Genomic DNA, 25,605 nt, shown 5'->3' on the forward strand with positions numbered 1-25,605 from the left:
CCACCCTGTGGACCCCAGGGGAGATGGTTAAAGTCCTGGCTCCACAGTGGGAGGCCTGGGTGCTATGGAACCCATGAGAACACAGCCTGGGAAGCCCTCTGAGGCTCAGGACTGCGCCTCATGACTTCTGAACCCAAAGTGGCCACGATGACTCAGAACACCCCCCTCTCCCGGGCCCTCTTCAGGGACCTCTCTGTGGCTGTCTGTGAGCAGGACCAGCTGGGCACCAAGTGGGACCCACATCTGGCTGCAGGGGGACACGCACCCAGCTGTCGGCGCTGCTGATCATTCTTCAGTGTGGCCAAGGGTGTCAGCCCCTCTGGCATGTGGTCGTAGAGCTGGGACAGGCACTTCTCCTGGTGGTCCAGATCCGTGCCTGGCTTCACTGCAAAGAGAACCACAGGTTAAATCCCCTCTCATGGACCTGGCCACAGACCCACGTAGAGATTTCTCTTTCTACCACGTCTCCAGCTTCCTTTTTTCTGCAGTTTCACAAGGCATTTGGGATCATGGGTCTCCTTTCTACCCCCGGACACACCCCAGGCAGTCTAACCCTCAAGCTTTTTTTTTCTTTGAGACGGTCTCACTCTGTTACCAGGCTGGAGTGCAATGGCACAATCATAGTTCACTGCCGCCTTGAACTCCTGGGCTCAAGTGATCCTCCCACCTCAGCCTCCTGAGTAGTTAGGACTACAGACATGCACCACCACACGCCAGGCTAATTTTTAAATTTTTTTGTAAAGACAAGGTCTTGCTACATTGCCCAGGCTGGTCTCAAACCCCTGGGTTCAAACGATCCTCCTGCCTTAGCCTCCCAAAGTGCTGGGATCAAATGTGTGAGCCACTATGCCTGGCTACCCTGAAGCTCTTGCTCATTGGGACCAGTCACACTCCAGAGGTTCATAATTTTTTTTTTTTGAGATGGAGTTTCACTCTGTCGCCCAGGCTTGGGTGCAGTGGTGTGATCTTGGCTCACTGCAACCTCCACCTCCCGGGTTCAAGCGATTCTCCTGCCTCAGCCTCCCGAGTAGGTGGGATTACAGACACAGGCCACCATGCCCAGCTAATTTTTGTATTTTTAGTAGAGATAGGGTTTCAGCATCTTGGCGAGGCTGGTCCTGACCTCGTGATCCACCCATTTCGGCCTCCCAAACTGCTGGGATTATAGGCGTGGGCCACCACAACCGGCAAGGTTCATAATTTGACCCTGAGCCCCCACACGCTACCTCCTCCGACTCACCTACCACACAGAACCTCCTGGCATAGCCCAGACCCTGTCATGCCCGGCCTGCACCCCTCTGCGGGCCTGCACACCTGCAGCAGAGCCCCTTCCTGCTTCAACCACACCCTTCGTGGAGCGTATCCTGCTCTCAAACCTCACAAAACCACTCTCCACTTCCCCAGCACCCTCCGCCTCTGTTCTGTGCTCAGACACTTTACTCCCTCTAGGCTGACCCTTCCCTCCTGTGCAGATGGAAAAGTTGAACTCAAATGTCACTGCCTCTAAGAAGCCATCCATGACTGCACCATGGAGTCCACCTGCTGCTGCATTTGTGTCTCTGCAGCAATCACCGAGGCACTATATGGTATTTCTATTTGTTTCCACATCTTGTCTCACCTAATAGACTATATAGTACTAGGAGTGGCGGCTCACACTTTCAGAGAACCTACAGTATATAAAGCATTATTGAGCTTTGCGTACAGGCCCTTCGTTTTCATGACAGCCTGTGAGGCAGGTTCTCTCCATATACCCATTTTACAGATGAGAAAATCGAGGCAGAGGACAGCTAAGTAACTTGCCCAAGGTAAAACAGCTCATTCATGGCAGAGCTGAGATATGAACCCAGGAAGTCTGGCTCCAGAGGCTGTCTTTTTAATTCCTTGGGAGGCTGCCTGGATTAGTACTCATTAGATCAAAAATCCCTGGCCAGGCACCATGGCTCATGCCTGTAATCCCAACACTTTAGGGAGGCCAAGGCAGGACAATTGCTTGAGGCCAGGAGTTTGAAACCAACTTAGGCAACATAGTGAGACTCTATCTCTACAAAAAAAAAATTTTTTTTAATTAACTGGTGTAGTGGCATGTGCCTGTAGTCCCAGCTATTTGGGAGGCTGAATTGGGAGGATCGCTTGAGCCCAGGAGTTCAAGAAGGCAGTGAGCCATGATCATACCACTGCACTCCAGCCCCATCTCTAAAAATAACATAACATAACATAACATAAAATAAATAAAATAAAATAAAATTCCGATCATCACAGATTTTTTTTGCATTACTTTTTATTTTATTATTATTAGTTTTTTTGAGATGGAGTCTTGCTCTGTCACCCAGGCTGGAGTGCAGTGTCACAATCTCGGCTCACTGCAACCTCCACCTCCCTGGCTCAAGCCATTCTCCTGCCTCAGTCACCCGAGTAGCTAGGATTAGAGGCACGCGCCATGCCCTGCTAATTTTTGCATTTTTAGTAGAGACAGGGTTTCACCATGTTGGCCAGGCTGGTCTCAAACTCCTGACCTCAAATGATCTGCCTGCCTTGGCCTCCCAAAGTGCTGGGATTACAGGCATGAGCCACAGCACCTGGCCTGCATTAATTTTGATTCTTTTAAAATATTACCTTAAAATGTTACTTATCTTGATGTCAGCATTTTTGGCCTTCCCTTAGATTCTAGATTCCAGGTGAAAATTCATCCTCTTGCACCCAGGCAGAATTAAAGGTGCCTCTTCTTCCTCCCTCTAAAGAAGCTTATAACCCCTAACCCCACCATGGCCTGTGCGGCAGCTGCCTCAGTCATGGGTCACTCCCATCCTCTGCCTTCAGCCTGTGAGCATCTCCAGGGAAGGCAGTTAGCTCTCACTCAGCTCAGAATCGCCCCTGGGGCAGCTGGACCACAGCCCTCGCCAAACTCCCGAACCCCCCAGGCCTTACCCTGGTGGTCGATGAGGAGGATGGCAGTGAAGTAGTGGGCCAGGGCCGCGTAGTGGTGGGCCTTCACGCAGGCTAAGCTGGCCCAGGAGTAGGGGATGTTCTCTTTCACCGGCGCCTGGCTCATGGCTGCGTGTAGCTGTTGGTAGACCTCTCCCACCTGAAATAGAAGGGACACTGGGAAGGGGCAGCCCGGCACAAGGGCCCTCATGAACCCATTTGCAGAGAAAGAGCCCTTTCTTCTTCCCATGCAACAGCCCCTGCCAGGGGCTGCTCCAGAATCTGGGAGCAACTCCAAGAGACCCCTCGTTCTGTCATTGTCACAGTTAACAGGGGGATCAGGCTGCTGTCATTATGCTGGTTTTTAGGTTAAGCTGCAGATGGAATCAGTGATCCGTATCTGAAACACCAACACTTGCCAAGAAAACTCAAGCCAGCAGTACTGGCCGGAGCTGGCACAACGCCCAGGTCACAGGCAAGCTCCCATGGGAAGGCCCCGCTACTTCCAGTGCTCCTGTGCCAGCATTTCCTGCCCACTCCCCAAAGTCACAGGAACCAGGGAGTCCTACCTTAGCAGCCTCCTGAGCCACCTTCACCAGCATGAAGAATTCATTCCGGATCCCAGGAAGGCTGATTTTCTCAAACACGCTTTCTTGGGCTTGTGCAAGCATCATTTTGACGAGCACGCTGAGCATGGCAGGGCTCATGTCATAACTTGGAGTATGGGTAAATGTGTCTTTCAGGTAATTTAAAACCCCTAAAAGTGGAAAATGTTTTGCCCATTAGTTCGGGTTCATATTTACTTCATCACGTTGCTGTAGAGAAAGATAGGAGGCCGGGTGCGGTGGCTCATGCCCATAATCCCAACACTTTGGGAGGCCGAAGTGAGCAGATCACTTGTGTCAGGAATTCAAGACCAGCGTGGGCAACGTGGTGAAACCCTGTCTCTACAAAAAATACAAAAATTAGCCGGGTGTGATGGCGTGCGACTATAGTCTCAGCTCCTCTGGATGCTGAGGCAGGAGGATTGCTTGAGCCCAGGAGGCAGAGGTTGCAGTGAGCTGAGATCTCACTACTGCACTCCAGCCTGGGTGACAGAGCAAGACTCTGTCTCAAAAAAAAAAAAAAAAAAAAAAAAAAAAAAAAAAAAAAGGAAAAGATAGGAGAAAAAAAAAGAAGCGGTGTCCTACAACATATTAAAAAATTTGATTCTCAATTATATGGTCCAGCAATTCCACTCCTATGATATATATCCCCAAACAATTGAAAGTGGGGGCTTAAATGACACTTGAACACCCGTGTTAATAGCAACATTATTCACAAGAGCTGAAAAGTGGAAACCACCCAGACGTCCATGAGCAGATGAATGATTAAACACAATGTGGCCTATCCATACAACGGAATATTTTTCAGCCTTAAAAAGGAATGAAATTCTGACACATGGTACAGTGTAAATAAGGACATTATGCTAAGTGAAACAAGCCAGTCACAAAAGGACCAATATTGTAGGATTCCATTTAGATAAGGTACCCGGAATAGTCAAATTCACAGAAATAGAAAGGAGAATAGAGGTTAGCTGGGGCTGGAAAAGCGGGCAATGGGAAGTTATTGCTTAACTGAGTACAGAGCTTTGCTTTGGATGATGAAAAAGTTCCGGAGATAGCTGGGCACAGGGGCTGCTGCCTGTAATCCCAGCTATAAAGGAGGCTGAGGTGGGAGGGTTGCTTGACATTAAGAGTTCAAGACCAGCCTGGGCAACGTACTGAGACCCCTGTCTCTTAAAAAATATATACTTTTAAAAAATGTATTTATTTTATTTATTTTTGAGACAAGATCACACTCTGTTGCCCAGACTGGAGTGCGGTGGCACAATCATGGCTCACTGCAGCCTCAAACTCCTGGGCTCAAGCGGTCCTCCCACCTCAGTCTCCTGAAGAGCTGGGACTACAGCCATGTGCCACCCTACACCAAGCTAATTTAAAAATTTTTTGTACAGATGGGGTGTCCCTATGTTGCTCAGACTGGTCTCCACTCTTGGATTCAAGTGATCCTCCTGACTCAGCCTCCCAAAGTGCTGAGATTACAGGTGTGAGCCACCTTGCCTAACCAACAAAAAAAGTTTTTAACTTCTGGAGATGTTTAGTGGTAATGGCTGCACAACACTATGAATGTACAAATGCACTTAATGCCATTGAACTGCACACTTAAAAATGGTTAAAATGTGCTTCTGGTTGGCAGGATAATTTAAAAATTTTTAAAATTTAAGATAATAATTAAAATGGTAATTTTATGTTCTGTGTTATTTTACTATAATAAAAAAACTGGTTAAAATAGTACATTTTAAGTTATATATGTATATTTTAACACTATTTATTTATTTATTTATAAATAAACACCCAGGCTGGAGTGCAGTGGCGTGATTTCAGTTCACTGCAACCTCTGCCTCCCAGGTTCAAGCGATCCTCCTGCCTCAGCCTCCCAAGTAGCAGGGATTACAGGTGTCTACCACCACACCCAGCTAATTTTTGTATTTTTAGTACAGATGGGGTTTCACCATGTTGGCCAGGCTGGTCTCGAACTCCTGACCTCAGGTGATCTGCCTGCCTCGGCCACCGAAAGTGCTGGGATAACAGGCGTGAGCCACCCCACCCAGCCTTTTAACTCAATTTTTAAAAATTGGATTACCTTCCAAAACACATCTCTATTGAGTAAAGAAACCAGCCTGCTCCCCACAACTCCTGTGTCACCTGGGACAAAATTCCATCACGACAGGTATGGAGATGCAAGCAGAGAGCAGGCAGAAGGACTAAGGGGCTCACAGGGGGCCAGGCTCACACATAAGATCTGAGTCATTCAGCAGTCCAGGGCTTTTCCCCTGGACCTCAAGAAAGATCTATTCTGGCCGGGCGCGGTGGCTCATGCCTCTAATCCCAGCACTTTGGGAGGCCGAGGTGGGCGGATCACCTGAGGTCAGGAGTTCAAGACCAGCCTGGCCAACATGGCAAAAGCCCATCTCTACCAAAAATACAAAATTAGCCAGGTGTGGTGGTGCATGCCTATAATCCCAGCTACTCCGGAGGCTGAGGCAGGAGAATCACTTGAACCCGGGAAGCAGAGGCTGCAGTGAGCCGAGATCTCGCCACTGCACTCCAGCCTGGGCGACAGAGTGAGGTTCTGTCTCAAAAAAAAAAAAAAAAAAAAAAAATCTCAATCCGTCTGCTCCAATGGAAATTTTCATGCTGCAGCCTTCCTCTGACTTCTTTATAGTTTAGAAAATTAACTGTCCAAAGCGCTAACTGACAATCAATCTGGAACTGAAATAGAATCTCTCATATGAATCCCATCCAACTGGTTCCTCTGGTTTTGTTGCTGAGCAAAAAAAAAAAAAAAAAAGCCCTGCCCTGCGGAGGGATGGCACCTGCTGTTTTGAGCTGCGAGCTCCATGGGGGTTCCCTCACACTCCCCACTGTTCTCCTACTTGCTTCATTTCATCTATAGTTTGTCTCCATTGATATAATCTCAGAGACAGGACACAGAGTGCCTGCCTAAGATTCCTCAGAAAGATGAGTCCAGAAAAAAGATTTACAGCAAAAGAAATCAACTCATACTTGGAATCTTAGCATATCGCTTCATCCCGATAGACCAATCTTTTATTTTTTTAATTAATTAATTATTTTTTGGGACAGGGTCTTGCTCTGTCGCCCAAGCTGGAGTGCAATGGCGCGATCTTGGCTTACCACAACCTCGGCTGATCCTTCTATCTCAGCCTCCCAAGTAGCTGAGACTACAGGCATGCACCACCAGGCCCAGCTAACTTTTGTACTTTTTGTAGAGATGGAGTTTCGCCTTGTTGCCCAGGCAGATCTCAAATTCCTGGGCTCCAGCAATCCACCCACCTCAGCCTCCTAAAGTGCTGGGATTATAGGCATGAGCCACCATGCCCGGCCTATTTCATTAATTAAATAAAAAAAAATTCTTTTTAGGGACAGAGTCTTACTCTGTCACCCAGGCTAGAGTACAGTGGTGCAATCATAGCTCACTGCAGCCTCAAACTCCTGGGCTTAAGTGATCTTCCCGTCTTAGCCACTGGAGTAGCTGGAACTACGGGCATACACCACCACGCCTGGCTAATTTTTAAATATTTTGTAGAGATGGGGTCCTCCTGTGTGGCCCAGGCTGGTAGGACCAATCATTATAACATCAGAAATTTCACGATAAGTCAAAGTGGCAAAGCTATGGTTCTTCACAAGCTTGCAGGGCAAAGTGATATCAAACAATGATCCACACGGGTGGAAGGGGATCACACCCCAAAGCAGAATGTCGATGATCAGCCCAGAAGGCAACACGCTATAGAGCTAGCGTGGGGAACACACTGTGGTCTACACTGTGCCCTGCTCTTGCATCCATCCCCACGTGGAGTCTGACCCAGACACAGGCCCTGCTATGGGGGAGCAAGGCAGAACCCGCAGGCACAGGTAAGCCAAGCCAGGCTCACCCACAGCGCTGGGTCTGTTGACCCCAGTCCTCTATAGGTGTAAGCACTAGGCTGCTTTTCTCCTCAACACCGCACCTCATTCTCATACTAAGATTACCTGAGGTCAGGAGTTTGAGACCAGCCTGGCCAACATGGCAAAACCTCATCTCTACTAAAAATACAAAAATTAGCCAGGCATGGTGGCAGGCGCCTGTAATCCCAGCTACTTGGGAGGCTGAGGCAGAAGAATTACTTGAACCCAGTAGGCAGACGTCGTAGTGAGCAGAGATTGTGCCACTGCACTCCAGCCTGGGCGACAAGAGCAAGACTCTATCTCAAAATAAACAAATAAATAAAATAAAATAACAAAAGACAGTTCCCAGAAGAAGGGAACTGAGCTATGAGACATCCTTTGAATGTATCACTTGACAAAGGGTTGAGAACACCCACCTCATGCTGGAGAAGTTGGCAGAATGCAGGTGATATAAAGGCATGGAGGGGCAGGGTGCGGTGGCTCATGCCTGTAATCCCAGCATTCTGGGAGGCTGAGGCAGGCGGAACACCTGAGGTCGGGAGTTCGAGACCAGCCTGGCCAGCATGGCAAAACCCCATTTCTATTAAAAATACAAAAATTAGCCAGGTGTGGTGGCGGGTGCCTGTAATCCCAGCTACTCAGAAGGCTGAGGCAGGAGAATTGCTTGAAACCAGGAGGTGGAGGTTGCAGTGAGCTGAGACCATGCCACTGCGCTCCAGCCTGGGCAACAAGAGCGAAACTCCATCTCATAAATAAATAAATAAATAAATAAATAAATAAATAAATAAAGGCACGGAGAGTAATACGCACTGATAAGGTACACCTAATACAAGAAAAAGAAGCCTACAGTTTCACTATTTGGGAAAAGTTATTCTGCTCTTCATGACAGTGTTGAAAGAAACAGTTATGCACTGCCATCCCAGGGGCCACTTGTCTGGAAAAGATCGTCAGCCACAGGATTCACCATGTACATCAGCCATCCCAGACTGAGGTCTGAACCACCGAGCAAGTTTTTTTTTTTTTTTTGAGATGCAGTCTGGCCTCGATCTCCTGACCTTGTGATCCACCCGCTTTGGCCTCCCAAAGTGCTGGGATTACAGGCGTGAGCCACCGCGCCCGGCCGGAGCAAGTTTCTTAATGGGAAGTTACACCAGAGCTGGAGACTGGTCTGGCCCTTGCGAGGGACGACCTGTAGACTCTCTTCAGTGGGGGGTCCCCTGGTGCCACCGGGTGGGGCCAAGGCTCCATCTGGTCAGCCCTGGAGGAGACATACCTGCGGCTCTCTGAAAGGCATCTATGGCACTCTCCAGCCCAGCCTGCGTCTGCCGATCGCACCGGGTCCCAATCTGGGTGTAGAGGGCCCCAGTGTTGAACAGGACACTGGCCTTCTCCAGCAGCAGGTTCTGCTGGCTGACCGGAACCCCGGTGAGAGAGTCATACCTATGTGAAAGAAATGCATTCCGAGAATACAGATTACTTGGCTAGTTAATGCTACAAGTGGAAAAAATTCTTTTTTTTTTTTTTTTTTTAAGAGTCAATATCTCACTCTGCTGCCCAGGCTGGAGTGCAGTGGTGTGATCATAGCTTACTGCAGCCTTCAACTTTAGGGCTCAGTTGATCCTCCCAGCTCAGCCTCATGAGAATAGCTGGCATTACTGGTGCATGCCACCATACCTGCCTTTTTTTTTTTTTTTAATTTTTGTAGAGATGGGGTCTATGTTACCCAAACTGCTGTCAAACTCCTGGGTTGGCTGGGTGCGGTGGCTCACGCCTGTAATGCCAGCACTTTGGGAGGCCGAGGCAGGTGGATCACCTGAGGTCAGGAGTTTGAGACCAGCATGGCCAACATGGTGAAACCCAGTCTCCACCAAAAATACAAAAATTAGCCAGGCATGGTGGCGGGCGCCTGTAATCTCAGCTACTCAGGAGGCTGAGGCGGAAGAATCACTTGAACCCGAGAGGCGGAGGTTGCAATGAGCTGAGATCGCACCACTGTGCTCCAGCCTGGGCGACAACAACAACAACAAACTCATTTCTTCAGTAAAAGTCAAGAATGCATGTGCACTGAGGCTTTTGTTTCCAAGCAAGATGACAGGACTAATCACACTGACCGCCACAGCCACACACAAAAATATCTGACGGGGTAACTGGATAAACACACCATGGGACATCCAGACAATGGAATATTACTCAGCACTAAAAATGGAGAATGAACCAGCAAACCATGAAAAGATGCAGAGGAAACATTACTAAGTGAAAGAGCCAACCTGAACATTGCTACCTACTGTATAGCACGCTGTGTGATTCCAACATTCTGAAAAGCCAAAACCCTGGAGACAGAAGAAAGATCAGGGGTTGCCAGGACTTAGGGGGAGGGAGGGAGGGGGAGCACAGAGGATTTTTCCAGTAGTGAAACTCTTCTGTATGACACTGCAAAGGTGGATCACTGTCATTCTATGTTGGCCAAAAGCCACAGAATACACAAGTGCAAGAATGAACCCTAATGGAAACTATGGACTCTGGGTGATAATGATGTGTCAGTAAGTTCTTCAATTATAAAATTAAAAAAATGGGCTGGGAGCGGTGGCTCATGCCAGTAATCCCAGCACTTTGGGAGGCCAAGGCGGTATGGCTTCTCCTAAATGAAATATGGCAATTACTAACCCCTCATAATTCTTTCTGAAATCTAAAAACTCAGGATTTGTTTTAATTTGTTTTACTTTTTATTTTTTCAGACAAAGTCTCACTCTGTTGCCTAGGCTGGAGTGCGGTGGCATGATCATGACTCACTGCAGCCTCAACCTCCTGGGCTTAAGAGATCCTCCCATCTGAGCCTCCCAAGTAGGTGGGACTACAGGCATGCACCACCCATGACCGGCAAATTTTCTCTAATTGTTTTGTAGAGATAGGGTCTCACTATGTTGCCTAGACTGGTCTCAAACTCCTGGGCTCAAGCGATCCACCCACCTTGGCCTCCCAACCTGCTGGGATTACAGATATGAGCCACCACACCCAGCCTAGGACTTGTTTTATTTTTATTTTTTTTATTTTTTATTTTTTGAGACAGAGTTTTGCTCTTTCGCCCAGGCTAGACTGCAGTGGCGCCATCTCAGCTCACTGCAGCCTCCACTTCCCAGATTCAAGTAATTCTCCTGCCTCAACCTCCCAAGTAGCTGGGATTACAGGCACCCACTACCATGCCCAGCTAATTTTTGTATTTTTAGTAGAGACAGGGTTTCGCCGTGTTGGTCAGGATGGTCTCGAACTCCTGACCTCAGGTGATCCACCCACCTCGGCCTCCCAAAGTGCTAGGATTACCGGCGTGAGCCACCGCACCTGGTCCTAGGACTTGTTTTAAAGTTTACTCATGAACCAGGGGGTGTGCAGACAGCTTCTCCCTAATTCATGACTAAGGAGAAACCACCTTTCGCCTTTTCGGCTATGCAGACAGCCTGGTGCATTGTTAGGAAAAGTCATCCCCCTTTCCTTTGCTTTCCATGAGGAAGGCATTAGTAGCCACCCATCAGCTGTAGAAACATTGAATTCTGATATGCCCCTGACCTTCTAGGATGTGTTCTCCTTTCACTGACACTCCTAACAACACTCAGAGAAGGGGTGCAGCATCTCCAAAGTACTTTTTTTTAGGTTGTTTTTTTTTTTTTTTGACACAGAGTCTCACTCTGTCACCCAGGCTGGAGTGCAGTGGTGTGATCTTGGCTTATTGCAACCTCTGCCTCCCGGGTTCAAGCGATTCTCCTGTCTCAGCCTCCCAAGTAGCTGCGACTACAAGGCACGCGCAACTATGCCTTGCTAATTTTTGTACTTTTTACTAGAAGCAGGGTTTCACCATATTGGACAGGCTGGTCTCGAACTCCTGACCTCGTGATCTGCCTGCCTTAGCCTCCCAAAGTGCTGGGATTACAGGTGTGAACTACCACGCCCAGCCTTTTTTTTTCTTGTTTGAAACAGGGTTTCACTCCTAACACCCAGGCTGGACTACGGTGGTGTGATCTCGGTTCACTGCAACCTCCGCCTCCCGGGCTCAAGTGATTCTCCTGCCTCAGCCTCACAAGTAGCTGGGACTAACAGGTGCATACCATCATACCCAGCAAATTTTTGTATTGTTTGTAGATATGGGGTTTTGCCACATTGTCCAGGCTGGTCTCAAACTCCTGGGCTCAAGTGATCTGCCTGCCTCGGCCTCCCAAAGTGTTGGCATTACAGGTGTGAGCCACTGTACCCGGCCTCCCAAGTATTTAAACTATACTAACCTTTGAAAATACCAATTGGGTCTACGGCCATACCACCCTGACGTGCCTGATCTTGTCTGAAAATACCAATTGTGGAGAAGAATCAAATGCTCTACTTCCTTTTTTTAAATCTGATCTAAGCTGAGTGAGTAGCTCATGCCTATAGTCCCAGCTACTCAGGAGGCTGAGGCAGAAATATCACCTGAGCCTAGGAATTCAAGACTAGCCTGGGCAACACAGTGAGACCCCATTTCAAAAGAAACCTGATCTATTTCTGTTTGGTGCTTTTGTCTCACTGGATAAGACCTGATTTTCTCTCTCTCTCTCTCACTCACACATACACATGCATGCCCCTGTCCAATCTGAGATAAGAATCTCGCTTCTGGCTAATTCCACTTCAGAGCCCCCGTGCTTCCCCAGTGATACAACGAGCAAGAAAAATGTCTCTTCTCCTTGGCTCGCTTGTTCTGAGAAGCAAGAGGCCACAGTCTGTTGGAGCCATCTCCCCTCGGATCACCTTCATAAATAAATACCAATGTATTGACATCTTTCGAGACTTCCCCGGATAAATGCAAGATAGGAAAGGGGGCTGAGGTGCACAGGGGCACCCGCAGAGGGGCGTCTGTGATGCTGAGGCTCCAAAATTGTGGCTGCCATAACACGTGAAGCGCCAGCGCAGACCTCAAGCACCTACCAGGTGAACAGGAGTCCCATCTGCCGTGTGGGCGGGAAGAATCGACTCTCGACAAAGCCCAGCTGGATGAAGTATGTCATCAGCAGTTCCACCCCGGCCTCATCCCGGCTAGGCGTCCGACAAGCCTGCGAGGAAAAGAACCCAAGAGGGCATGAGCAGAGGAGGACACAGCTGACGGCCCTTCCCAGAAGGTGCCCTGCACATACCAGCAGGTGCCTGTAACTATTTCTGCAGTATGATGACCTCGCTGCTGGCATCATAAACTCTGGGAGGGGTGGAAAGAATCTGGGAGAAGTCAGAAATCCTGGAATCCAGTCCGAGCCCTGAGGCAGGGCTCTCCCCTTCTATGGTTTTCCTTCTTTTTTTTTTTTTTTTTTTTGAGACAGAGTCTTGCTCTGTCACCCACCCAAGCTGGAGTGCAGTGGTGCGATCTTGGCTCACTGTAACTTCCACCTACCAGGTTCAAGTGATTCTCCTGCCTCAGCCTCCCGAGTAGCTGGGATTACAGGCGTGTAGCACCATGCCTGGCTTGTTTTTGTATTTTTAGTAGAAACAGGGTTTTGCCATGTTGGCCAGTCTGGTCTCAAACTTCTGACCTCAGGTGATCCACCCGCTTCAGCCTCCCAAAGTGCTGGAATTACCAGCATGCACCACCACGCCCAGCTAATTTTTGTATTTTTAGTAGAGACAGGGTTTCACCATGTTGGCCAGGATGGTCTGGAACTCCTGACCTCAGGTGATCCACCCACCTCCACACCCCAAAGTGCTGGGATTACACAGGCATGAACCACCGCGCCTGGCCTCCTTCTACGGTTTTCTTATGCAGCAAGTGGAATGGATGATTCCAGCACCCCCCAACCATCACCTCTATCCACCCGCGATTCTGTTAAGACCACAAGCATGCAATAATGGGGTTCCCTGAAGACTCGGAAAAGCCACCCTCCCCTCTCTGCTGCACACAAAAACTTACTTGTCTCAGATCCATAAGATCTGCAATTTCATCTTCATATAAATAGCCATCTTCACTGTAATGTTCCAGGATAAAATCCTTGAAGTAAAATGAGGTCAGATGTTATAAAGTGTGGCTGAAAACCATATGTGTGCATAATAGTAATATGTCAATTGTGAACCCATTTTTAAAAAGGCAGAATAAAGAAAAACTTATAGTGATTTTCAAAGTAGGGGAATTTATTTTCTTAATTTATGTAGTTTTTTTAATACAGAGTCTCTCTTTGTAGCCCAGGCTGGAGTGCAGTGGCACAATCTCGGCTCACTGCAACCTCTGCCTCCTGGGTTCACACAATTCTCCTTCCTCAGCCTCTCAAGGAGCTGGGATTACAGGTGCCCACCACAATGTCTGGCTAATTGTTGTATTTTTAGTAGAGACAGAGTTTCACCATGTTGGTCAGGCTGGTCTCAAACTTCTGACCTCAGGTGATCCCCCCACCTCGCCCTCCCAAAGTGCTGGGATTACAGATGTCAGCCACCGTGCCCGGCCATAGTTTTTTTTAAAAAAACAAAACAAAACAAAACAAAAAACAGAGTTTCACTCCTGTTGCCCAGGCTAGAGTGCAATCTTGCGATCTCGGCTCACTGCAACCACCACCTCCCAGGCTCAAGTGATTCTCGTGCCTCAGCCTCCCAAGTAGCTGGGATTACAGGCATGTGCCAACATGCGCAGCTAATTTTTGTATTTTTAGTAGAGATGGGGTTTCACCACATTGCCCAGGCTGGTCTCAAACTCCTGGGCTCAAGCAATCCATCTGCCTCAGCCTCCCAAAGTGCTGGGATTACAGGTGTGAGCCACTGCAACACACGCCTATGTTTTTAAATGTTGTGCTGCTTCAGTAAAAGTGAGAGTTGAAGTTAATTTTTTGCTTAAAAATGTCTTTGTGTCTGCGCATCGTGGCTCACGTCTGTAATCCCAGCACTTTGTGAAGACCAGGCAGGTAAATCACTTGAGCCCAGGAGTTCGAGACCAGTCTATGGCCTATACATTCAACTATACTGCAAACACTGCAGCTATTCAGGGGCTCAGACTTGCAATTCTGGGCCTCCCTCAGGACCTGGACAAGTTTCCCAGCACAGACCCTGAGGGTAGGACTGTCAATAACAGTCTCCAGATACAGGTTTCCTTTGCCAAGAAGACCCTTAACCATGTTATAAAGGCATTTTATTTTATTTTACTTTATTTTATTTTATTTTATCTTTGAGGCAGGGTCTCACTTTGTTGCCTCGGCTGGAGTGCAGTGGTGCGATCACGGCTCACTGCAGCCTCAACTTCTCCAGGCTCAAGCAATCCTCCTACTTCAGCCTCCCAAGTAGCTGGGACCACAGGCACGTGCCACAAGCTAATTTCATTTTTGTATTTTTTAATAGAGATGGGGTTTTGCCCTGTCGCCCCACCCCCGCCCCTACAAGTGCTGGCTCCCCCAAGCTGCAAGAAAGGTGATCACATAGATCGCTCAATTATGTCTTCCCAAGTGACTGTGAGTAACCTCTTTACACAACTTCTACATTAAAGCTCTTCCTGTTTTTGTGTGTTCAACGTACAGACACACAGACAAACACTTGTCTTACAAAAATGGATTTGTACTAAATACACAACTTTGCTGTGCCTTCTTTTTCTTTTTTTAAGAGATGAGGGTCTTGCTCTGTCGTCCAGGGTGGAGTGCAATGGTGCAATCATAGCTCACTGCAGCCTTGAACTCCCGGGCTCAAGTCATCCTCCCACTTCAGCCTCTCCAGTAGAGGGGACTATAGGTGTGCACCACCACACTCAGCTAATATTGTTATTTTTCATAAAGACAGAGTCTTCCTATGTTGGCTAGGCTGGTCTCGGACTCCTGGCCTCAGGTGATCCTCCCACCTCAGCTTCCCAAAGTGTTGGGATTACAGGCATGAGCCACTGCACCCAGCTGACTATGCCTCTTTTCTTTAAACTTGGCCATGGGCTGGGTATGGTGGCTCACACCTGTAATCCCAGTGCTTTGGGAGGCTGAGGTAGGTAGATCACTTGAGGTCAGGTGTTCCAGACCAGCCTGGCCAACATGGTGAAACCCCGACTCTATTAAAAATTTAAAAAATAAAAAAATAAAATAGCTGGGCATGGTGGTTAAAAGGGGTCAGGTGTAGTAACTCATGCCTGTGATCCCAGCACTTTGGGAGGCCAAGGTGGGAGAATCACTTGAGACCAGGAGTTTGAGACCAGCATGGACAACACAGTGAAACCCCATCTCTACAAATAATAAAAAATTAGCCAGGCGTGCTGAGGCAGGAGGAGGATCACTTGAGCCCAGGAGGTTGAGGCTGCAGTGAGTCATGATCACGTCACTGCACTCCAATCTTATGAAAGTCAAAGAGGATTTTGATTAAATTTTATATGTGATCCTGAATTTGAAACTTAGTAAACTAGGGTAGATTAACGTACTTAGTGGGATAAAACAATTATCTAACTGGCCAGGCACAGTAGCTCACACCTGTAATCTCAGCACTTTGGGAGGCCAAGGCAGGTGGATCACTTGAGGCCAAGAGTTCAAGACCAGCCTAGCCAGCGTGGTGAAACCCCGTCTCTACTAAAAAATACAAAAATTAGCCAGGCATGCTGGCAGGTGCCTGTAATCCCAGCTACTCAGGAGGCTGAGGCAGGAGAATAGCTTGAGCCCAGGAGGCAGAGGTTGCAGTGAGCTGAGATTGAGCCATTGCACTCCAGCTTGAATGACAGAGCGAGACTTCGTCTCAAAAAAAAAAAAATCCTAACTGAAACCCACTGTGAACATTAGGGACAAAATGAGAATTTCTACCATCACTGTTATTAGTTAGCCTAATTCCAAACATACTGTAGCCCACACATTAAGAAAAATAAGAGACATAAAGTATTAGAAAGAAACAATCAAAATAATTTTTTGCAACATAACAGCATGTTTATAAAACCCAATAGCATCAACTGAAACATTACTAAATAAGAATTCAATAAAGTGGCAAAGAAGTTAACACATGAAAGTCAATAGTAAAAAAGAAAAGTCAATATTCTTCCTTTCTTATACAAGCAATAACCAATTAGAAAAACTTAACAGGCAGCCAGGTGTGGTGGCTCACATCTGTAATCCCAGCAGTTTTCAAGGCTGAGGTGGGCGGATCATTTGAGGTCAGGAGTTTGAGACCAGCCTGGCCAACAAGGTGAAACCCTGTCTCTACTAAAAATACAAAAAATTAGCTGGGTATGGTGGCAGGTGCCTGTAATCCCAGCTACCCAGGAGGCTGAGGCAGGAGAATCACTTGGACCTGGGGGGCAGAGGTTGCAGTGAGCCAAGATTGTACCACTGTACTCCAGCCTGGGCAACACAGTGAGACTCTGTCTCAAAAACAAACAAACAAACAAACAAACAAAACCTAACAGAGAAATAATACCTTTCACAATAGCAACAAAAGTACATTTCTAGGGATAAAATTAATATAATTAAGCAGAAAACTGTTAAACTTTACTGAAGAACAGATGTTACTTCATTTTCTTTCATTGATTCGAAATTTTTTTTTTTTTTAATGAGACAAGTTATCATTCTGTTTTCCAGGATGGAGTGCAGGGGCTCAATCATAGCTGACGGCAGCCTCGACCTCTTGGGCTCAAGCAATCCACCTCAACCTCCCAAGTAGCTGGGACTAAAGGTGTGAGCCACTGTGTCTGGCCCTATTTCTTTAAAATAAAACAAAATCGCCCAGCTGCGGTGGCTCACGCCTGTAATCCCAACACTTTGGGAAGCCGAGGCGGGTGGATCACTTGAGGTCAGGAGTTCGAGAACAGCCTGGCCAACATGGTGAAACCCTGTCTCTACTAAAAATATAAAAATTAGCTGGGTGTGGTGGTGGGTGCCTGTAATCCTAGGTACTCAGGAGGCTGAAGCAGGAGAATCACTTGAACCTGGGAGGCAAAGGTTGCAGTGAGCCAAGATTGCGCCACTGCACTCTAGCCTGGGCAACAGAGTGAGACTCCCTCTCTAAATAAATAGATACATAAAATAAAATAAAACAAAATCACACTGTGAAGCTTCACTGATTATAAAACATCACACGGACACACAAGTCAGATTTGAAATGGAACTGCCCTAATTCAGTCTGCTGAACCACTTCTGCAGTACCTGCGTTTCTACCAAATATGGAAGGGAAAAAATACAACAGAAAGCCCGTCAAACATTCTCATTTTCATATGACTGACATTTGTAGAGTCTCTTTTAGGCTAAAATGACATGGTTGGAAGCCTGTGCCGAATGGCAGTTGGCCATGTCCACAACATGTGAATATTTTCATTTGCTTTAATGTGGAATTCAGAACATGACCCAGTTGACTCCTTAAAAATGCCTATAAAATTCCTAAGTGTCTCCAAGAGATTCTTCCTTTAAAATGCTTGCATTCTTGGCCGGATGCAGTGGCTCACACCTGTAATCCCAGCACTTTGGGAGGCTGAGGCGGGTGGATCATCTGAGGTCATGAGTTCAAGACCAGCCTGGCCAACATGGTGAAACCACGTCTCTACTAATAAAAATTAGCCAGGTGTGGTGGCACATGCCTGTAATCCCAGCTACTTGGGAGAATGAAGCAGGAGAACCGCTTGAACCCAGGAGGCAGAGGTTGCAGTGAGCTGAGATCATGCCATTGGACTCCAGCCTGGGCAACAAGAGTGAAACTCCATCTCAAAAAAAAAATGCTTACATTCTTGTAGCACAGCACCAAGCAATAGACAAATTAAATCGTAAAGAAACTTCTACAACAGCAGCAACAGACATTTCTAGACATGTGGATTGTTTTGAGTCCCACAGACCAGTGGCAAGTCACATCTATTTTTGCATTTATATATATACACATTACACATATATTTTAAATAAAAATAGAGATGGGGCTGGGTGTGGTAGCTCACGTCTATAATCTCAGCACTTTTACTGGAGGTGGAAGCAGGAAGATCGCTTGGGGCCAGGAGAGTTCAAGACCAGCCTGGGCATCATAGTGAGGAGAACCCATCTCTTAAAAAAAAAAAAAAAAGAGAGAGAGATGACTGGCCATGGTGGTTGACGCCTGTAATCCCAGCACTTTGGAAGGCTGAGGTGGGCGGATCACCTGAGGTCAGGAGTTCGAGATCAGCCTGGCCAACATGGTGAAACCCTGTCTCTACTAAAAATACAAAAATTAGCCTGGCACGGTGGCTCATGCCTCTAATCCCAGCACTTTGAGAGCCTGAGGCAGGTGGATCATGAGGTCAGGAGTTCAAGATCAGCCTGGCCAGGATGGTGAAACCCCGTCTCTACTAAAAATACAAAAATTAGCCGGGCGTGGTAGTGGGTGCCTGAAACCCCAGCTACTCAGGAGGCTGAGGCACAGAACTGCTTGAACCCAGGAGGTGGAGGTTGCAGTGAGCCGAGATCACGCCACTGCACTCTAGCCTGGGCAACAGAGCGAGGCTTCATCTCAAAAAAATATATATATACACACAAAAATTAGTTGGCCGTAGTGGTGCGTGCCTGTAGTCCCAGCTACTCAGGAGGCTGAGGAAGGAGAATCGCTTGAACCCAGAAGGTGGAGGTTGCAGTGAGCTGAGATCGCACCATTGCACTCCAGCCTGGGCAACAGAGTGAGACTGTGTCTCAAAAAAAAAAAAGAGAGAGAGAGAGAGAGAGACAAGGTCTCATTCTGTTGCCCAGGCTGGTCTCGAACTCCTGGCCTCAAGCTGTCCTCCTGCCTCAGCCTCCCAAAGTGCTAAGATTATAGGCATGAGCCATTGCATCTGGGCATAAGTCTCAGGTAAAAGTTCAGGCAGGCTGTGGCAGTGTGGCATAAAGCTGCAATTCCCGAATTGTTTTCATTGCTTTCTACCCAGAATACAAACTTTCCGGTAAACTTGAGTCCTGAAACACTCAGAATACCAACTTCCCTTCTCCAATTCCAAAATAAACCCCAAACTCACAGGATTTAAACAAGGCAGCAGTCAAAAAGGCCTCTATTTATGTCAAACAACTCACTGTCTCTGAGAATGAACGTCAAGTGCTTCCAAAGTATTAACCAATTGCTTTTAAAAGTAGTAGTTGGCCAGGAGCGGCGGCTCACACCTGTAATCCCAGCACTTTGGGAGGCCGAGGCGGGTGGATCGAGTTTGAGACCAGCCTGACCAACATAGTGAAAACCCATCTCTACTAAAAATACAAATTAGCCAGGCATGATGGCGGGTGCCTGTAATCCCACCTACTCAGGAGGCTGAGGCAGGAGAATCGCTTGAACCTGGGAGGTGGAGGTTGCAGTGAGCCGAGATGCCGTCATTGCCCTCCAGCCTGGGCAACAAGAGCGAAACTCCAGCTCAAAAAAAAAAAAAAAACAAAAAGAAAGAAAGAAAAAAATAGTAATAGTCAAAATGTCATAAGATGTTTTCTTTTCTAAACTAAAAGTAGTCCAAGATGAGCCAATTAAGAGGATTATCATGGAAAGTAAAATAAGCCAGGCACAGTGGCTCATGCCTATAATCCCAGCACTTTGGGAGGCCAAGGCAGGAGGACTGCTTGAACCCAGGAGTTTGAGACCAGCCTGGGCAACAGTGGGAAACTCTGTCTCTACGAAAAATACAAAAATTAGCTAGGCATGGTGGCTCACGCCTGTAATCCCAGCACTTTGGAAGGCCAAGGCAGGTGGATCACCTGTGGTCAGGAGTTTGAGACCCACCTGACCAACATGGAGAAACCCCGTCTCTGCTAAAAATACATAATTAGCCAGGCATGGTGGCACATGCCTGTAATCCCAGCTACTCGTAAGGCTGAGGCAGGAGAATCGCTTGAACCTGGGAGGTGAAGGTTGCGGTGAGCCGAGATCACGCCATTGCACTCTAGCCTGGGCAACGAGAGCTAAACTCCATCTCAATAAAAAAGAAAGAAAGAAAGAAAAATGCAACAATTAGCCAGGCACGGTGGCACACGCCTATAGTACCAGCTACTCAGGAGGCTGAAGTGGGAGGATCACCTGAGCCCAGGAGGCAGGGGTTGCAGTGAGCCGAGATCATGCCACTGCATGCCAGCCTGGGTGAAAAAGTGAGACTCTGTCTCAAAATAATAAAGAAAAAGAAAAAAAAAAAAGAATGTAAAATATTTCTTTGAAGCAATTTTCATGATACTAGGATTAATTCCTATAACCAATGCCTGGGCTGCATGGCGCAAACTTGGGCCACCCTGCACCTCATCCCCTTTCCCCTCCTTGATGGAATTTGGAGGTGACTGGTTAAAAACTCAAACTGATGGAGTTGAAGAGGGAAGGAAGAGGAGGGTATTCCAGGCACAGGACGGTCTCCCAGCCCCAGCATCGGGGCATGGTCTCTCCTGTGTTCTCCATTGAAGCACCTCTTCCACTTCCCACTTGAAACCCCCACTGACCCAAAGGCCCTGCAGGCAGGGCTTGTGGCATCTCTGGCACCCAGCACAGTGCCAGGCACAGGTGGGCTTATGAGGATCTGCAAATGGGAGAGGAGTCCAGATACCCAAGAATGTGGCAGGGGGACACACAAGCAAAGACTCTGGTTATTCAAATATTTAAGGGGAGTGAACTGACATCTTTGATTTCCTTTGAAATTGCATTACAAATAAGACAGACTGATAATAGCCATTACTTTCGTTCTCTTTTTTTTTTTTTTTGAGACACAGTTTCACTGCTGCCCAGGCTAGAGTGCAGTGGCACAATCTCAGCTCACTGCATCCTCTGCCTCCTGGGTTCAAGCGATTCTCTCGTGCCTCAGCCTCTCAAGTAACTGGGATTACAGGCATATGCCACTATGCCCAGCTAATTTTTTTTTTTTTTTTTTTGAGATGGGATCTCACTCTGTCGCCCAGGCTGGAGGGCAGTGGTGTGATCTCGGCTCCCTGCAACCTCCACCTCCACCTTCCAGGTTCGAACGACTCACCTGCCTCAGCCTCCCAAGTAACTGGGATTACAGGTGTGCACCACCACGTCCAGCTAATTTCTGTACATTTAGTAGAGACAGGGGTTTTACCATTTTAGCCAGGCTGGTCTTCAACTCCTGAGCTCAAGTGATCCGCCTGCTTCAGCCTCCCAAAGTGCTGGGATTACAGGCGTGAGCCACTGTGCCCAGCCTTTAGCCATTACTTTCAATGGAAAAACTGCAATTACCTTCAAACCAACCTAACAGACACAAGAATGCACAGATGGACAAATATGTCAGGAAGCAATGCTGGCAGTATGTTCTTGGAAGAACTGAGTACACAGGGGTTTGCTATAAAATTCTTAAAATTTTTTGAAAAGTTTGGAAATTTTCATAATAAAATGTTAGAGAAAAAACTTTAGCTATTCTTCTAAAGACATAACCTAAACTGGTTACATGATTTAAGAAAAAAATACACTATTAATAAAAGAGGATATAAGTTTTAAATTTCAAAGCATGTCCACTACAGACCCTCTTTGACTTGGCCTCTTGGGAATGGCCCTCCTGGGTTTCCAACCTGCCTTGTCCAAGACCCAGGAGGAGCTTCAGAAGCCATCAAAGGCAACAACAAAAATATGGCAGGAATAAACATATAAATTATGCATGTAGCTGGCTGAGAAGGGCCTCAAGGTCACTCTGTAGATATCAACTGACTCTGCCTGTTGAGCCTAAGGCCATTGCAAGGGATACATATTTTCTCTATCTCCATTTTTTTTCTTTTTTTTGGAGACAGGGTCTCATTCTGTTGCCCAGGCTGGAGTGCAGTTGTATGATCACAACTCACTGCAGCCTCCAGTTCCTGGGCTCAAGCGATCCTCTTGCCTCAGCCTCCCAAGTAACTGGGACTACAGGCATGCGCCACTGCAAATGGCCTATTTCCATTTTAAACACTGAGTCTGGTGCCCATGGCTTTGAGATTTACCTTGAGGACGACTGAAAAGTCGACGTCTTTCGTTTCCTTCAGGCCAAGAGGAATCAGGGGAATCGTAAATGCCTCCCTATGAGGAACACAACAAGGTATGTATGAACACCCCCAACCGGACCCCTGTGCACCCCACGGCCTTGCCCTCAGCAGCCCAGCTCAGGTGTGTGCCCCCTCCTTACCCCATCCAGTACTCACCTGGCTGACAGGCTCATTTTCCATAAGGATGACTCTGGTCATGCCCCACCCTCTGCTCTAAAACTGACCCCGCTCCCTAAGACTGCTGGACCACCCCTCCTAACACATCAGGCCCCTGGCATCTTGACACTGATTTATCTTCCAGTTTCAATGCCTCAATGGTTCCTTTTTTATTTTATTATTATTTTTTTTAGAGACTCTTGTTCTGTCGCCCAGGCTGGAGTGCAATGGCGCAATCTCAGCTCACTGTAGCCTCCGCCTCTCGGGTTCAAGCAATTCTCCTGCCTCAGCCCCCCGAGTAACTGGGATTACAGGCACACGACACCACACCCGGCTAATTTTTGTATACTTTTTTAGTAGCAATGGGGTTTCGCCATGTTGACCACGTTGGCCAGGCTGGTCTTCTGACCTCAAGCGATCCGCCCACCTTGTCCTCCCAATGTGCTGGGATGACGGGCATGAGCCTCTGAGCCCAGCTCAGTCTCAGTGCTTCTTTCGGCAGCTGTGCTGAGAGTCTATTGTGTGCCAGGGTCTGTGCCTGGTGCACTTGCTGCTCCCACCTGGGTGCACCACCCTGCTGCCTCCTTTGTCAGCTCTTCACCCCCACCTCCTCTGCCCCCCTCAGCGGGCCCCACAGCTGTGGAAGCTCTCCAATACCCTCACATTCGCAACTCTGGGTTCGTAGGGGCCTCTTCTTTGGGAAGTGTCTAGGCGTCCCACCATCGGCACAGGAGATGCCGTCAGGGCAGGAGCCCCATCTGACACCGAAGTGCACCTGCCTCCCAGCCCAGGGTCAGACACCCTCCACCTCCTCTCCCCCAGCTGACCACTCCGCAACCACAGGTCGCCTGGGGAGTGCTCCCTGAGCCTACATTCCTAGGGGCAGGGCCAGCAGGAAGTGAACGAAGCTCAGGCTGTGTTTTGCAAACAGGGATTTAGCTCCCTGACCTGTAACAGGAGACCTCCTTGGGCTGCTCAGCCCAGCCCCACAAGAAGGCCAGGAAGGCTGGGCAGGGCGAGGGGACAATGCAGCTGTAAGCTGAACCTGGCTCTGCAGTGTAGCTGTGCTACAGCCAGGTGAGTCCCATCCGGGGGCATGGAAAGCCGGATCCTGCTGAAGGCTCCTCCAGGCTACGCAGGGCGGGAAGCCAGGTTTGCAGCTGTCCAGGCAACGAGAAGAGGAGGAGCGAGTGTCCTGAGTCCCAGCTCCAGGGTACCCCAGCCCCAATGTGGCACTGACAGCGCCCTCTAGGTGCCTTCTGGCCTCCCTGAGTTTTCCCATCTGCACCATGAGGTTCTTTCTTTCCCGCCTACCTCCTAGAAGACTGTAAAGATCAACCATGCTAAGAAAGAAACAGTCTACTTTGAAAACACAGTAGTGCAGGCCAGGTGCAGTGGCTCACGCCTATAATCCCATCACTTTAGGAGGCTGAAACGGGTAGATCACCTGAGGTCAGGAGTTCAAGACCAGCCTGGCCAACATGGTAAAACCCCATCTCTACTAAAAATACAAAAACTACCTGGGCATGGTGGTGTGTGCCTGTAATCCCAGCTACTCAGGAGGCTGAGGCAGGAGAATCACTTCAACCAGGAGGTGGAGGTAGCAGTGGGCCAATATCACGCCACTGCACTCCAGGCCTGGGCAACAGAGCGAGACTCCATCTCAGGAAAAAAAAAAACAAAGAAAAAAAAAAGATCAACCATGCTAAGAAAGAAACAATCTACTTTGAAAACAGGGCCGGGCATGGTGGCTCACACCTGTAATCCCAGCTCTTTGGGAGGCCGAGGCTGGCGGATTACGAGGTCAGGAGATCGAGACCATCCTGGCTAACGGTGAAACCGCGTCTCTACTAAAAATACAAAAAATTAGCCAGGCAAGGTGGCGGGCGCCTTTAGTCCCAGCTACTCGGGAGGCTGAGGCAGGAGAATGGTGTGAACCCAGGAGGCAGAGCTTGCAGTAAGCCGAGATCGTGCCACTGCACTCCAGCCTGGGCGACAGAGTGAGACTCCGTCTCAAAAAAAAAAAAAAAAAAAGAAAAAAAAGAAAACAGAAGAGCGCAGGACCCAAATGCATGGTGCCGTGTTGAATCTGCACAGCTCTCCCTCTTCCCAATGACACAGGGCAGTGACTGGCCACTCTAGAGCCCAGGGACCACTCCAGAGACCTTCGGTTCACTCTGTGGGAAGCCCTGTGTTGCACGTCCCTGCTCTTCGGCATAGCAAATGCGAATGTGGAACAGCCAACATTTATTCCCAAACTTTGACCCCATCTCGCCTCCTCCAGAACCTGAACCTTTTGGACAAACACTGGAATTGAACACCAGAGCATAGGCTGGGAGAACCTTCCATTAGCTGTCGCACTGACTGGGCGTTCAAAACTGCACAGGAGGCCGGGTGTGGTGGCTCATGACTAATCCCAGCACTTTGGGAGGCTGAGGTGGGTGGATCACGAGGTCAGGAGTTCGAGACCAGCCTGGCCAACATGGTGAAACCCCGTCTCTACTAAAAATACAAAAAATTAGCTGGGCATGGTGGCATGCGCCTGTAGTCCCAGCTACTCAGGAGGCTGAGGCAGGAGGATTGCTCGAACCTGGGAGGCGGAGGTTGCGGTGAGCCGAGATCGTGCCACTACACTCCAGCCTGGGTGACAGAGAGAGACTCCATCTCAAAAAAAAATAAAACAAACAAACAATAAAAACCATACAGGAGCCCACAGGTAAGCCAGGCATGGGGTGTCACAAAGGGAAGAGCCAGCGAGCTTTCACACACTGACGCCTCCCCTCCAGCTCTGAAACCACCCCGGTGCCCTGCAGAGGACCAGCAGCAGGAAACACACATTCCATAGGTGACTCAAGGTTCCCAAATCCCGGGAGCTATTTTCTGACTGAGTTTCCCCTGGGGCCCACCTACTTTTTGAGAAGTCTCATGCCCACACTGAAAAAGCACGTAAACCCTTCTCTGAACTGTCTCAAAGTTATTTCTCCTTTAAAAGAAGCATTTCGCTTAGGGTTTTGTTTTGTTTTTGTGTTTTTTGAGACAGGACTTTTTTCTGTTGCCATTACTGCAGTCTCGACCTCCCTGGCTCAAGTGATCTTCCCACCTCAGCCTTCTGAGTAGCTGAGACTACAGGTGTGCACCACCATGCCCGG

General features: G+C 48.2%; 1 protein-coding gene across 1 annotated transcript in view; it reads right to left on the reverse strand.

The window, feature by feature from the left end:
* The window catches only part of RHPN2 (rhophilin Rho GTPase binding protein 2), an 87,188-nt gene that overhangs the window by 21,063 nt on the left and 40,520 nt on the right, over nucleotides 1-25,605 (reverse strand). Inside the window, exons 4-10 of the mRNA XM_054673830.2 lie at nucleotides 22,259-22,334; nucleotides 13,345-13,422; nucleotides 12,375-12,499; nucleotides 8,704-8,870; nucleotides 3,492-3,679; nucleotides 2,926-3,082; nucleotides 266-385 (exon numbers count right to left, since the gene is read on the reverse strand). Coding sequence (XP_054529805.1) covers nucleotides 266-385; nucleotides 2,926-3,082; nucleotides 3,492-3,679; nucleotides 8,704-8,870; nucleotides 12,375-12,499; nucleotides 13,345-13,422; nucleotides 22,259-22,334 — 911 coding nt within the window. The remainder of the gene's footprint in view (nucleotides 1-265; nucleotides 386-2,925; nucleotides 3,083-3,491; nucleotides 3,680-8,703; nucleotides 8,871-12,374; nucleotides 12,500-13,344; nucleotides 13,423-22,258; nucleotides 22,335-25,605) is intronic.

This window comes from Pan troglodytes, chromosome 20, assembly GCF_028858775.2.
Source record: "Pan troglodytes isolate AG18354 chromosome 20, NHGRI_mPanTro3-v2.0_pri, whole genome shotgun sequence".
Lineage (NCBI taxonomy): Eukaryota > Metazoa > Chordata > Mammalia > Primates > Hominidae > Pan > Pan troglodytes.